This window comes from Octopus sinensis, linkage group LG15 (assembly GCF_006345805.1).
Source record: "Octopus sinensis linkage group LG15, ASM634580v1, whole genome shotgun sequence".
NCBI lineage: Eukaryota > Metazoa > Mollusca > Cephalopoda > Octopoda > Octopodidae > Octopus > Octopus sinensis.
In genome coordinates, this window is record NC_043011.1 from 60,053,993 (window position 1) to 60,070,542 (window position 16,550).

The window sequence follows — 16,550 nt, forward strand, 5'->3', positions numbered from 1 at the left end:
TATATATATATATATATATGCATGATGATGATGATATATATGTGTGTGTGTACATATATCTATCTATCTATATATACATATATAAATACATGTGTACACACACACATGCATGCAAGCATACATATACCCACATACATAAACAAAGAATGTGAGTAAACGAATAAACCAATACTTTGTAAGCCTAGTACTTATTTTATCGGTCTCTTTTGCTGAACCACTAAGTTACGGGGACATAAACACACCAACATTGGTTGTCAAACTTTGGTGGAGGGACAAAAACAGACACACAAACATATACAGATGATGGGCTTCTTTCAGTTTCTGTCTACCAAATCCACTCACAAGGCTTTGGTTGGCCCGAGGCCATAGCAGAAAACACCTGCCTGAGGTGCCATGCAGTGGGACTGAACTTAGAGCCATGTGGTTGGTAAGCAAGCTACTTACCACACAGCCACTCCTGCACCTAATACATATATACATATATATAATTAAAAGCGTAACAGGCACGGGCGTGGCTGTGCAGTAAGAAGCTTGTTTCTCAACCACATGGTTCTTGGTTTAGTTTCACTGCATGGCACTTTGATCAAGTGTCTTTTACTATGTGTGTGTGAGTCTTTGTGTCTGTATTTGTCCCCTATCACTGCTTGACAATCCCTGTTGATGTGTTTATGTCCCTGCAATTTAGCAGTTCAGCAAAAGGGACCACTAGAATAAGTATCAGGCTTTTATAAGAAATTTGTGCTGGATTCGATCCATTCAGCTAAAAAATGTTTCAAGGCAGTGCCCCAGCATGGCCACAATATAATATGACTGGAACAAGCAAAGGAAAAATATTTTAAATATCAAAAAGAAAAAAAACTCCCCAAATCCTATTGAATGTAAATACATCTTAATGCTATGCTTACCCAAATGTGGGGCCACCTTGACTTAAATCAAAGACTTGCCGAGGGTTGAGTAACCAACAGAACTTGTGCATTATTTTGGCCCCTTGGTTTCCTCCACTCTTTGGATTGATAAAGACCAAAAGGGGTTTAGTTGTCGGTGACGGAATGGACTTCACAATAAAAGTTTTCTGTTCATCTTTATTTTTCTTCTTTTTTAATGATGCCTTTTTTCTTTTTCTCAGAGAAGATTTGAATGAACCCTGAAATGAAAAAGGAAAAAAAAAAGAAATATCAGCAAAACAAAAACAATGGTTAGCATTGTGGCACTGTTATATTATTATGGTTTTGTGTGCGACCAAAACCACCTTTAAATCAGAGAATATTGTTAGTGCACGTCAATATGTAGGACTGTGGAAATAAAAGAGTTACAGAGAGGAAATTGATTAAAGTCTGAGTCTTTCGTGACAATAAAAACTCATTTAAAATTACATCCAAAGAAATCAATGTTTGCATTAACAACTTTGAAGCTATTCAATATAAAACATAAAAACCTCAGTAAGTTGATGGGATTCAGTTCCAGTTATATAAGAATGGACAATAATATTGTAAAGACATGATCTAGTGGTTAAGGCATTAGTTTTATGATCATCAGAATGTGGGTTCGATTCCTGTTGTTGCATGGGTGTTGTGTAACTGTTGTTATTGTTGTTGAATGAAAATTGTTTCTTGGGTTGTGTGAAGAAGTATCTACCAACACTGATGAACATTTAACTGAATATTTCATTATTGCACAGAGTCTGTTTTTTTCCAAATAACAACAACAATAACTGCATACTAAGGAGAGAGAGATACTGCTTGGAGTTTACTGCAAGCTTACTGATATGGCAACATGTGGCTGGCCCGGCATCAGTGGAAGCAGCTGTGCTATATTGGTAAGGATGGAGATTCCTGCTGTCTATCTACCATCTTCCTTTGTCATCTGGTTGTGACAAGAATAGAGGCACATTGTGCGGCTGCCTCAACATGTAGAAGATTAGGTTACAAAAAGAAAAAAAAAATCCTTGGGTGGGAAAAAGTCAAAAAGCTGCTTGAGGGAAATGAACTTGTATCTTCTGTAAACAAGTTCTGTCCAATTTTGAAGAATCCATTCTGACCAGTGAGGGTTGTTGTTTACATTATAAGAATTTAGAAATTTTGAGAGATAGGCACAGGCATGGTGATCAGTCAGTCATTACTGTTTTAATATCTATTTTTTGATGGTGACAGAGGCTACTATCAGTCTATAATTTAGTCATCACAATACTACAGAACAGTATCATATTGTCTCTAAGACACAGTATTCCATAATATGATGTTTATACTGTTACACTGTCTATCTTGGTCTTCCAGCATATTCTAATAACAATATGTGACACATATCACCCAACCTCTGTCAACCATCGATCATTTATTGTGAGAATTTCCACTCATAATTTGATTTTGTAGATACTTACTTTGGCACAATATTGTCACTCTTCCTTGTGAATGAAGATTAAATGAGCCTGATATCAAGTCTTTGTACAATCTCTCTCTCTCTCTCCCTCCATATATATGAGTGTATGTGTGTATATATAAATATATATACTTATTAGAGAGAGAGAGAGAGAGAGAGAGAGAGAGAGAGAGAGAGATGTAGATGCAGTGATGGCTGTGTGGTAAGAAGTTTGCTTCCCAATCACGTGGTTCTGGGTTCAATTCCACTGTGTGACACTTTGGACAAGTATCTCTTACCACAGCCCCAGGTCAACCAAAGCCTTAAGAGTGGATTGACAGATGGAAACTGAAAGAAGCCTGTCGTATATATATATATATATATATATATATATATATATGTATATATTTCTATATTTGTGTGTGTCTTTGTGTTTGTTTCCCACCACTGCTTGACAACCAGTATTGGTTTGTTGATGTTCCCATAACTTAGTAGTTCAGCAAAAAGAGACAGATAGAATAAGTAGCATTCTTTAAAAAATAAGTACTGGGGTTAATTTGTTCAGCTAAAACTTGTCGAGGGCAGTGCCCCAGCATGGCCACCACAGTCTAATGACTGAAACAGGCACAAGATAGAATATAAACACACACACAACACATATAAATATATACATACGTAACATTGTCATCACTGTTTAATGTCCATCTTCCATGCATGCATGGGTAGGATATATATATATATATATATATATATTATATATATATATATATATATATATATATTTATATATTATATATATATATATATATATATATTTATATATATATATATATATATATTTATATATTATATATATATATATATTATATTATATATATTTATATATATATATATATATATATTTATATATATATATATATATATTTATATATATATATATTATATATATATAGCTAACTGGTAGTCTATTGGTTACAATGACAAGGGATCCAGTTGATCCGATCATTGGAACAACCTCCCTGTGAAATTAATGTACAACTGGCTGAGCACTTCACAGACATGTGTACCCTTAACGAACGAGAGAGGGAGAGTGAAAGGGAGAGAGAGTGAGAGAGAGAGGAGTCTATTGACAACAAGGTTGAGCTCTGGGCATATTTTTTTGATGAAAATGAATGTGGGATGGTCAGAGTTGGTTTCCTTGTTAGTCTGAAGTGATTGGCAGTGTTTTTATACTTGGTGTGTTTGAGTGTGCAAAGGCAGGGGTGAGAAGGGATAGTTTGGGAGGAGATTAAGCTGCTATTATATGCAGTGTGCAGATGGATGCAAAGCAGCAGAAAATGTCGATATATTTACATTTGTAAAATCTCAATAATTTGAAAACACTAATTACAAAATTTAAATCTGCAATAATCTTAAAGAAAACAATCTATACAATATATTATTTAGACTGTGTATTTTGTATTTTCAAAATAATCCTTGAAATAAGTTGTTTTGGAAGAGTCAGATGAAATTAATTTCTGAGAAAATTTTCTTGTTAAAACAAAGCTACAAAGCTGTAGCAAGTGAATCTATTGTTAGAATTAACAATCAGTTTAAAAACAATGAAGATGAGACTGAGAGTTGAATCTGGATAATGAGTTTAACTTTAATTTGAATCTATTTTTAAAAAGTGAATGAAATGATAAATATTTATTGCAGTTAAATTTGACATGAACCAGATGAAACTCAAGCAAGCTTTTATTGTATTTCATCATTGGCAAACATGCCAACATGCGAAAAAAAGAAGAAAAAAATAAACGGAAAAAAAAATCTTCTACATAAAAATCACTAGCATTTAATTATTTCTTTCAAGCAAATTTTAAAAAATAATAAGTATCAATTCTGAAATTCTTAGATCAATATATGGAATCAAATGTTTCATTAGAATTTTCAGAATTAAAGAAACTCCAATTACTAAGTGAAAATTAAAGTTTACAATTTGTAACATATTAGAAAACGACAACAACAACAATAACAAAACGGTAAATTTCCTTCTTTTAATATCACTATGACATCAATATAAGGCAACAGTAAATATTTGCATTTAATTACAAAGGATGTAGCCGTAGACTACTTGAATGTAATTAACTACGATACAAAATTTGAACAGAACATCATTTATATTTTAAATCAATTTTTTTCTTAAATAACTGCAGATATTACAAAATTTTCAATTTCGTTTTCAACTTCAGCCAAATGGAGTAATCTGCTTAAGATTTACAAACTCCTGTTTATGTTTGTGTCTTATTTAAAGATCTCAACTGAGATTTATCTTTCGTTTGGGTGAATGTTATAGAAAATGTCGTTATATAAGGGCAAAACAAATCTTTGTAATTCTTGAAACGTCCAAATTAATTTTTAAACAATTACTTTGTACTAAATTCTTTTGATGATTAATTAGTTGGATATATAAATGCTGAATTCTAGGAGTATGAAACTAAAGTAGACCAAAGTAAGGCCAATGGTGGATCTTGAGTGTTAGATAGTTTAAAATCAAAGTGTCTCCACGCGGTCACTCAATCTCTAAGAAATAGCAGCCACTATTTGAAAATATAACCAAATGGTCATGGTTGGAAAACTTTGATTGGAAATCTGTTCTTCAGAGCTGACATGGGACTAAAGAGCAATGTTAAGACTTTGAGAGAAGAAAGAACAACAAGGCACCTTGCCAGTAGGACAGTCTTTGGTATTGGTTCTTGCAATGTTCAATATCATCTTACATTTCTATATTTCAGAGATGAGGAATTATGTACATTATTTACATTTGACAGATATTTGTCCTCATCCTGTTTGTTGTTAACACAACGTTTCGGCTGATATAGGCTGGAGAGTTTATCAGCCGAAATGCTGTGTTAAACAACAAACAAGATGAGGACAAATATCTGTCAAATGTAAATAATGTAAATAATGTATCATCTTACATTGTTAGAGAAAAGGAAAACAAATCTTATTTTTATGTATCTCAATATGATTTGATACATTGTGATGGTGTGGAGTTGAGAATGATAACCAAGGGGTGGCTGTGTGGTAAGTAGCTGGCTTACCAACCACATGGTTCTGGGTTCACTCCCTCTGTGTGGCATCTTGTGCAAGTATCTCCTACTATACCCTCAGGCTGACCAAAGCCTTGTGAGTGGATTTGGTAGACAGAAACTGAAAGAAGCCTGTTGTGTATATGTATATATATATATATATATATATATATATATGTGTGTGTGTGTGTGTGTGTGTATGTATGTATGTGTATCTGTGATTGTTCCCCCACCATCACTTGGCAACCAATGCAGGTGTGTTTACATCCCCGTAACTTAGCAGTTCAGCAAAAGAGACTGATAGAATAAGTACTAGGCTTACAAAGAATAAGTCCTGGGGTCGATTTGCTCGACTAAAGGTGGTGCTCCAGCATGGCCGCAGTCAAATGACTGAAACAAGTAAAAGAATATATTAGGCAAGGATGTGTGTGTGCATGAGTGTGTGTGTGTGTGTGTGTGTGTGTGTATGTGTGTGTGTGTGTGTGTGTGTGTATATATAAAAATCATCATTCAACAATCTTCCTGCCGTGCTGGCTTGGGTTGGAAGGTTTGACAGAAGTCAGCAAGTCAGAGCACTGCACCAAGCTCTGCTTTGGCATGGGTTTCAACAGCTGGATGTCCTTCCTAATGCCAACCACTTTACAGAGTGTACAGGGTGATTTTTACATGGCACCAGCAACTGTGAGGTGATGAAGTAACTTGCAAATCAAGACTCCTTTGATGGCAGGGGAGTAGTATTGAGGGAGATGGAGATTTGTGCCAGGTGTTGGGAGGCTGGAGTATGAATTAGCGGGACAGAAACAGGGGTTTTGCAGTGGAGGAGAAACAGGGCTACCTTTGCTGGAGAGAGTGAGAGAGTGGAGAGAGAGATAAAAAGGAGAGAAAGAGAAAGAGAGAAACAGATGGAGAAGAGCATAGGCAAGGATGTGTTCAGAATAGTTGAATATTTCATTGGCATTGAAAAAGAAACTGAAGTTACTGAGGTGAGGATGAAGAAGGTAACACTATAACAATAGATCTAAAAGGGTTTTTAAATCTTTATCAAAGGTTTTCAGTGCTAACTACAAAAGACAAACTTCAAAGAACTGTTATTTCATGCATTCATTCAGAGTTTCAAAATATAATTTGAAATGTAAACTACTACTTTTTTATTTTTTGTTGTTGTGAAGTTGTAGAGTTGGGGTTGGTGCTATCTACATGGCCTAACTCACTGATTATATATATTTGTTTTCAGAAATGTAATGAAATATGCATTTTATAACCACCATAAATTAGTAATCTATGTAACATGCACATATACATATGTGATTGCAGAGTTGTTTCTTGCAACCTTTTCTTTGGCTGTTTGATGTTGGAAAACTTCTTTCGTGCCATTTTCATTCCAGCTATGAAAGTTAAAAGAACGAGTTTGCAGATTCATAGTAATTCATTTGTTAATTTCAAATTTCTGAAGTTTTTAAAAAATTTATTTTCCTCCTTCCTTCTAGCATTGCTAATAATAAATAATATGTAACCTAGGCAACAACAATGAACAACAGAAATGTATTTTATTCAGATTTTTTTTTTTTTTTGAGAGCAATCTTTACATGGAATTATAAACTTGGGTTAGTTAAAAAAAGAAAAATGACTGCTGTATTGTATAAGCAAGATTTAGTTATTCTCTAGCCAGAAGATACCAGACTAAATGATTCAGTTCAAAAGTACAAAGCAAAATGCACTTCAAAACATTAGCTAACTATTAAATTCTGTAAGGAATTTAGCTTTCAGGAATTAAAACCATTTTTCTAGAAAATAAAATTCCAAGAAGTTTAGTAAATTAGAGTTTATTCTTAATGATTTTCTAATTCATCAGAAGACATTCATTAGTGGTAATTAAGATTTTATCAACTGCTTCTAAGGTGTTATATATATATGTATGTATATATGTTGCTTACAAGGATGACAGCAAATAAAAAAAAAACACCCAGCAAAAACAAAACAAATATTATCATCAAATCTTTTTGTCAAGAATCAAAATAATTTCAAGTTGAAAAATATTGAAAATTATTTTATTTATGGTTAGTTTATTAGATTGTTTTTTAAATTCCCATAAGTGAATCTTAGCGTTAAGTCAGTCCATAAATTGTTTCACATTAAACTAATATTATTAAAACTTCTATTCGTTCCCATGTTCCACAAAAATAAAAAAAAAAGAAATAATTATAATAAAATAAAAACAAATACAGAAAAGAATGACATCATTTCATAATATATTATGAATCAGTCTTTTGTTAGTTTTTCACACACACACACACACACACACACACCTTTGTGTTTCTCTTGGCACATGGTGTCAGGCATAGCTGTGTGATTAAGAAGGTTGTTCAGAGCAAGTGGTTCTGGGTTCACTTCTAAGGTAAGCACATAGGCAAATGTTTTCTATCAGAGTCTCATGTGAGTGAAATTTGGTATGTGGAAACTATACAGAATCCTATTTGACACATGGATACACAAACACACACACAGACACTCATATATATATATATACAGATCTAAATGTCCATTATGATTCAGTTCCATTTCTATGTACCAAATTTCACTTGAAACTATGTGCGCATGCGCATGTGTGTGTGAGAGAGAGAGGGGGGAGAGAGTGAGAGAGAGAGAGGGAGAGAGAGTACAAGTGTAACGGTGTGGGATGGTAGAAATCAGCAGACAGAATGTAAAATTGAATTCATCTCATTTTCATTGCCTTCAGTCAACTTGCCTCCAGTTATCCTCAGAGACTGATAAACTTAGTACAAGAAATGAGTGCCTTAACCTTTCTGCTGAACTCCACTAACTCGACTCTTAAAGAATTAAGAAAAACAATGAAGAACTTATCAGAATAACTTTGATGTCACAAAGCTGGCATTTGGAACATCAATTAAAATGAAATATTAACCGAATGTTTTTATTCAGATCACTGCAAGCTTTTAGCATTCGAATCAGCCATATCCTGTCTAAATATTCCACCCACCCATTTTATGCTCAGACCAGATCCAGCCTCTTACACTTACCCTGCAATATCCCTCTAAGAATAAACAAAGCAATCACACCATGAAAATCTTGAAGCTACAAGGTAATGCATGATTCTCAATGTTAAAGGGTTAAAAGGGTTAAAAGTAGAAATTTGAATCATAAGAGCATGGGGCAGTCCTAGGTGGGTTGGTATCAAAAGGGTTAGCCCTAAAATGCAAAGCTACAGTATTCATTCTTTTATTTGTTTCAGTCATTTGACTGTGGCCATGCTGGAACACTGCCTTTAGTCGAACAAATTGACCCCAGGACTTATTCTTTGTATGTCTAGTACATAATCTATCGGTTTCTTTTGCCAAACTGCTAAGTTATGGGATGTAAATACACCAACAGTGGTTGTCAAGCAATGGTGGGGGAACAAACACAGACATACAAATATATACATATATACATATATACATACATACATATATATATATATATAGAGATGAGTGGTACAACAAGGCACCAATATATATATATATATATATTATATTTGTATATATATATGATGGGATTCTTTCAGTTTCCATCTACCATCTCCACTCATAAGGCTTTGGTCAGTCCAAGGCTATAGGAGAAGATACTTGCCCAAGGTGCTGTGCAGTAGGACTGAACCCCCGGGACCATGTGGTTGGTAAGCAAGCTACTTACCACACAGCCACTCCTGCACCAATGGTCATTGTTTGATCACTGAAACCTGTAAAATAACAATTCCCTCTAACCTATCCATGCCGTACCTCTTTGTGTCTAGATTAAGTTGTTAGAATAACCAAAGTGTTTAAAATCCTTTAAATGTTATGTTTTTCAATAGCTAACAACAAAAAAAAACAAGCAAGATGTTAATACTATTGAATAATAATTTATGTGAAATCCATCAAACTAATTTTAGAAAATATCTATAAAAGACAAACCTTTTCTTGAGTATCAGATTGTTATTAAAACAGGATTTGAAATATTATTATTATTATTATTATTATTATTTTCTAGTTTTAACAATACTTTCATGGAAATAAATGTTCAGAAAAGAGACATTATAGAACGTTTACTGTATGAGAAGCTTGCCATATAATCTCTCAACAACAACAATATCAATAATAATAGTAATAATAATGATAAAAACCTTTTATTTTAAACATATAATATTGGATGACAATGGAATAGTAATTTTACATAAAATGTACATTTATGGCAATAGATGGAATTATTAACACATTGTAACAATTTAATTTATATTGCTAGTATTACAATTTCCTGCCGGAAACAGAGCAAGAGATTTAAACTCATAATGGTGCCATACACACACACACATATATTAATAAATATATACATATACAAACATATATATATAAATATATAAATATATATAAATATATATAAATATATATAAATATATACATATACAAACATATATATATATATATAAATATACATATATATATAAATATATATAAATGTACATATATATATATAATAATTATATATATATATATAAATAATTATATATATATATATTATATATATATATATATAAATATACATATATATAAATATACATATATATATAAATGTACATATATATATATAAATAATTATATATATATATATAAATAATTATATATATATATAATGCATATATATTTATATATAATATATATGCATATATATTTATATATATATATATATGCATATATATTTATATATATATTATATATATATATATATATAATATATATATAATATATACATATATATTATATATATATATATATAAATAATTATTATATATATATATATGCATATATATTATATATATAATATATATATATATATATATATAATATACATATATATAAATAATTATATATATATATATGCATATATATATATGTATATATATATATATATATATATATATATATATATATATATATAAACAAATATAAATATATAAAATGTATATATTAAAACATGTGTAAAATGGTATTAAAGATATACCGAATTTTCTAGTCTTTGTTTTAATATCTATATATAAATATATATACATATGTATGTGTGTGTGTGTATGGCCATTTTAAGTCGAGCTGAGAAAAATAAAACCCAAATAATGGCTCACATGGTAGTTTGAAGAAATTTAAAATGATGCAATTTATATAATGTAATTTCGCAGTGGGTGGATGGCGGGAACTGGTAGAGTGTCAGACAAATATTTAAGTCACGTCCTGCTACATTCTGATTCTATATATTTTTATATTTTTCAATGATAGGATTTACTTTACAACTATAACAATAATGAGTTTTGAGACAAATGATTGTTGAATCAGTCTTTATTGATGTTTGACATTAAGAGTGTGTGTGTCAGTGTGTCCGTGTATGTGCTCACGTCTACAAAGTTATTAAGAGAGTGAGTAGGTGTTGTATACAGGAATTACATAAATACAAAATTACTTTGATTACTATTGATTTTTTTTTTCAAGAAATTCAATATTTCTATAAAGGAATTGTGATTTTTCAAATAAAAAAAATTATTTTGTCAATACTAATCTGAAGTGTTTGCTTGTTATATAGTGGGCATGTGTGTGTGTGTGTATATATATATATACATATATATATATACATATATATATATATATACATATATATATATACATATATATATATATATACATATATATACATATTATATATATATAAATATATATATAAATATATATATAAATATATATATAAATATATATATATATATATATATATATATACATATATATATACATATATATATACATATATATATATGCATATATATAAACACACACACACGTATATATCTCAATGTCAATAGTTCATTTTCTAGAAATAAATCTCTATTATATTCCCTCTTCCTTTCTGAATGAACCCAAAGTAAACTTTCTGATAGAAGACAGGAAATGAGGATTTAAAGAAAAAACAATGATTAGTTAAAAGAAACCTATTTAGATACCCTTTTCTAAACTGGAGTTGAAACTGAATATACTGTGTAATCGATAATGCAGTCACTTGTGAATCAATGGATATGTGGTTCAAATCTTGTCAGTGAACCTGCTTTGTTGTCTTAGATTAATGCTTGGAAGAACTAATATCATTTAGTAAACATTTTAGTATTTAATTTATAATGTTCAATTTTGTTAATAGCTTCTTAAATAGCTTTAAATCTATTCAAATGAAGAAGGTTTCACTCATCAGTTATTGACGTTAATTTTGATAAATAGCAGAAATAATTTCGTGATTTTATTTTTCAATCTATTTAAAAATTCAGACTGATTAAAATTCAAACCTGCAAAATACAATATTTGCTTTGTCTATGGAGCATTTTTGTGTAATTAAGAAGAGTGCATTACAAATCGCATGAGTCAAGGCTCAAATCCTCTTCACAGCAACTTGGGCATGTAAATTCTTTCTTAGAATAAATTGGTGAAATACACTAGATGGGAACTGTGCAGAAGCCCATCAGAAGTGTGTGTGTGTATGTGTGTGTGCGTATGTGCATATGTATTAACACTCATTATGAAAAATCAATGCGAAAGACTAGAAAAAATCTGGTGGTTTCCAATCTCTTATTGTTTACATTCAACTATGTTTCTCACATCTTTTATCTGTTACTTGTTTCAGTCCCAGGAGTTTGGCCCTGCTGGGGCATCACCTTGAAGGGTTTATCCCAAACAAGTTAGTACCTACGTTTGGTACTTATTGATCACATTTGTAAAACTGTAAAAAAAAGTTACAAGGATGAGAAAAAAAGCCAACACCTGTTGTTAAGCGATGGTGGGGGATGAACACAAGCAAACACATACACACACATATATGCATACATATACACGATGGGCTTCTTTCCATTTCCATCACCTCAATCCACTCACAAGGCTTTGGTTGGCACAGGGCTATAGTAGAAGACACTTGTTCAAGTTACAACACAGAGAGACTGAACCCAGGACCTTGTGGTTGGGAAGCAAACCTCTTTCAATACAGCCACACTTTTTAACTTTCAACCATTTATGAGGTCAACAGAATGCATAAAATACAGGGACCAGTTTACATGACTAAAACCACCAAAGGTGATGCCACAGCATGGCTGCAGTCTAATGAGTGAAACAGGTAACAAAAACCAAAAAGTATTTGATATATTATTTTATCTCTTTACGACAGATTGAGTATTTCCTCTCTATGGTGGAACCTCAGTTTATGAATTTAATTTATTCCTGAAGGCTGTTTATTGCACGAAATGTTTGTAAACTGAAACTGCTTTGCTCATAGGAAATTCAAGAGAAGGTATGGCAAATTCGAGCTGGGATGTGCAGTGAGGGAATGCTAGACAGCAAATGACACTCTCCTATTGTTGCTTCCATCTTGACACCAACCGTTGTTGCCTGCTTCCAAAGAAAATTTGGTCTTGTAGCCAATCAAAAGGAGTTATTATTGCCACAAAATATATAAATGATTAAATAAGAAAAAAGGAGGAAAAGAAACTCTTATTTCCATTATATAAAGAGAAATAAATAAATATTCAATAAGTAAATGCTATTGACGGTCCTAAACTGATAATGGTTTGTGAAATACAGTGTGAAATTTGCCTTGTAATAAAATAATACCTGAAAAATGGGGAACATCTTTTTTCCACACAGTGATGGAAATTGGTGGCTATTTATAACTCATCTACATAATAAGTGGATTTGATAAAAAAAAATGCTTTGACTAAATCTAAGTCTTATTGTAATTACAGAAATAATGAATGAATATACTGAAGAGAAATGAGTATGTGAAATTATGAAGAAAATAGAGAAAAATCTTGTATGAGAAACAAAATTTCAATATTTCTTTAAATGAGTTCATTTCTAAACAAACTGATGTCTCCAAGAGCTACATAGGCCTGTAGAGTTTCTTAGTTTACCATTGAGTAACATTAAGTAAATATAAGGCAAATCATTTCAACCTCTTGGAGAGGATTATCAGACTGGTATATGAAGCGTTGCTCAAAATTATTTTGAAATCTTGACACCAAAGTGAGGATGATAATGATAATAATAATAATAATAATAATGATGATGATGATGATGATGATAATAATCCTTTCTACTATAGGCACAAGGCCTTAAATTTGGGGGCTTGGGACTAGTTGAATACATTGACCTCAGTGTTTCACTGGTACTTAATGTATTGACCCCGGAAACTGACCTCAGTGGAATTTGAACTCAGAATGTAGCAACAGGTGAAATACTGCAAAGCATTTCGTCCAGTGTGCTAACGATTCTGCTAGCTCGCCACCTTAATAATAATAATAATAATAATAATAATAATAATAATAATTATAAAACCATATTTCTGTTGAAATATTCTGCCTTTATTTCAATTAATTTTGAAAAAAAACTAAAGAATTTAGTAAAATAATTTTGCCATTGGTGTTTAGAACAGAAATTAGCATAAAATTTTGATGGACGGTTTTAATTTCATAATAGATCACTTTAAAACTGAAATTTTCTATCGTAGAACCAGAGGGTTAAACCATATGATATTAAGCTGCTTGAGAACGCTTCTGGCTTTATGACTCAAACTTCTAGTCTAAATTAAGACCATCCATCAACATTTCCTGTTGATTTATGTTCTAAGTTGTTATGAAACAACAAAATTATTGCACTAAATTTTTCATTATTTTGAAAATAAATTGAAAGAAGGGGAGAGCAATTGAACAGAGATATGGTAACAAAAGTGTTAAGCTACCAAATTTTAACGCTATTTAAAATGAATTATATCTGTCTTAAAAGCCCACATCTCTGATCAGCAAACACCTAAATCTCTGAGCTTATAGATAAAAGCAGGAGGTTTTGAGTGTATACATTTGAAGCCAATAACCTTTGACCTTTTTAAAATAAGAGGTACAGGAAGTAATCCCCTCAGATCTAATAACATTTCAGTAACACTTAAGGAACAAATGTGGGGCAGGAGAGAATCAGAAAAAAGTAAGAATAAGATTCTGACCATACATAAGTGCAGGTGTGGCTATATGGTAAGTAGCTCGCTTCTTAACTATATGGTTCTGCTATTATAGCCTCAGACTGACCCGAAAGCAATGTGAGTGGATTTAGTAGATTGAAACTGGAAGAAGCCATCACATCAATGTGTGTGAGTGTGTGTGTGTTTGTCCCCCCTCACCACCACCACCTGACAACTGGTGGTGTGTTTACATCCCCATCACTTAGCGGTTCAGCAAAAGAGACTGGCAGAATAAGTACTAAGCTTAACAAAAATAAATTCTGGAGTCAATTCATTTGAATTATAGACAGGGGTGCAAAAACATGTAATTGTAGAGCTCCTGAATTATGTCCACTTGCCAGCTTATGTTTACACAAAAACGTAATCTATAAATGCACTGTGACTAGCAACAAACATCAAGCCAGAATATACATAGGAAACACTAAAGACTTCAAGAAACGATATAGAACACATGTAAATTCTTTTGACAAGGTAAAGCATAAAAATTCAATGGCATTAGCCAGATATATACATGACTTAAAATTACAGAGCATTAATTATACATTGTCTTGGCCAATCATAGACGAGGCCCCATCTTACAATATGATTACTGGCAGATGTCAAATGTGTATAAAAGAATCATACACTATCCTTTGCATGTTTAATTCCACTGTTTTAAATAAGTTCTTTGACATTATTCATTTGTGCAACCACAGATACTACTCAACTTTCAAGAGACGATTTAAATTTGAGCCCACTTAGCGTTAATTTCTGTTGCACAATAATATATTGCCAATACAAATATAAATTTTTAGAAAGAAAGTAAGCAATCTAATTTTACTCCCATCAGCCCTCATAAAAAACTTCCTTAATTTACATAGCTATATCCGCTCTTCTATAAAAGCATCCAATTTTCACATACCTTTGTAAAGAAGTGAACGCATATCTAGAATAAACATCATTTTCCTTTTTCCCTGATGAAGGGGCATTCTCTGGAAATTAATCTTAAGATCCATCTGTTATTTGGCCAAATGAGCTCCAGAAACGATCGTTGGAACACTGTATTTCTTCTTACATGTAACCCTAAACTCTTTTTAATGCCTATTACTATACCATATTCAAAATTTTTTTTAAAACGTTTTTTAATCTATATTCCACTATTATTTTTATCTATATTGTATTATTAATATGTTTATATATCTCTATGTCTCTGTATACTTTTAGTATTCATATATTTTTATATTTCTATATATTCTTTATACCTTTAATACATCAATATATGTTTCAGTTCAGGCAATCTTTATTTTATGTTAACTAAACCCGTAGACGTAGGTGTTAATCGTTGTCTGCCTGATTTGAACTTTTTCCATTCTGTCCACTATACTTATCTAACGGCTCAGGTTCAACTTAAGTACTTCTACACTTTGTTTCGTAGGAAAATTATAAATATATATAAATATATACACATATACACACGCACTCACACACACACACATGTGTATCAGTGTATCAGAGAGATTGTTGTTAGTGTTTGTTCCCTCACCACCAATTGACGAGTGTTATTTGTTCAACCAAAATTCTTCAAGACAATCTTCCCACATGGGACCCTTTTTGCCCAAAAGTTATGACCGACAGATAACATCAGCAATTTGAAAAAGCAATGGAAACATAATTTTCTTTGTTTGATAAAAAGATCAATTGCCACAACACCATTGCTATAATTATATTACTAAAACTGCAAATTATGAGCTATACAAAAATACAATAATTGATAATTACAACAATTAATAATAGTATAATTAATAATTATTATAACTGGTAATTAGTTGTAAGTATCTGCATGCTCATAGTTCTGCTTTCTCTTTATTAGGGAAATTGTGCAAGGAGCATTGATTCAAGGGCAGGGCAGTTGTCCTATGAGGGAAATTATTCAAGGTTATTTGTCCTTTAGGAGTAATTGAGTAAGGCTAATCATCCAGGGGCAATTTTCTGAGAGCTGTTGTCTTATGTAGAAAGTGGGGTCAATTTTCTGTGGGTAGTTGTCTTATGGGTGCAAATATCTGGAGGATAATTATCAAGGGCCAA

At 31.6% G+C, this 16,550-nt stretch overlaps 1 protein-coding gene across 1 annotated transcript in view; it reads right to left on the reverse strand.

Annotated features, from left to right (window-relative positions):
• Window positions 1-16,550, reverse strand: part of LOC115219701 (diacylglycerol kinase zeta-like) — a 545,273-nt gene that overhangs the window by 176,017 nt on the left and 352,706 nt on the right. Inside the window, exon 9 of the mRNA XM_029789877.2 lies at window positions 906-1,144. Within this exon, the coding sequence (XP_029645737.1) occupies window positions 906-1,144 (239 nt within the window). The remainder of the gene's footprint in view (window positions 1-905; window positions 1,145-16,550) is intronic.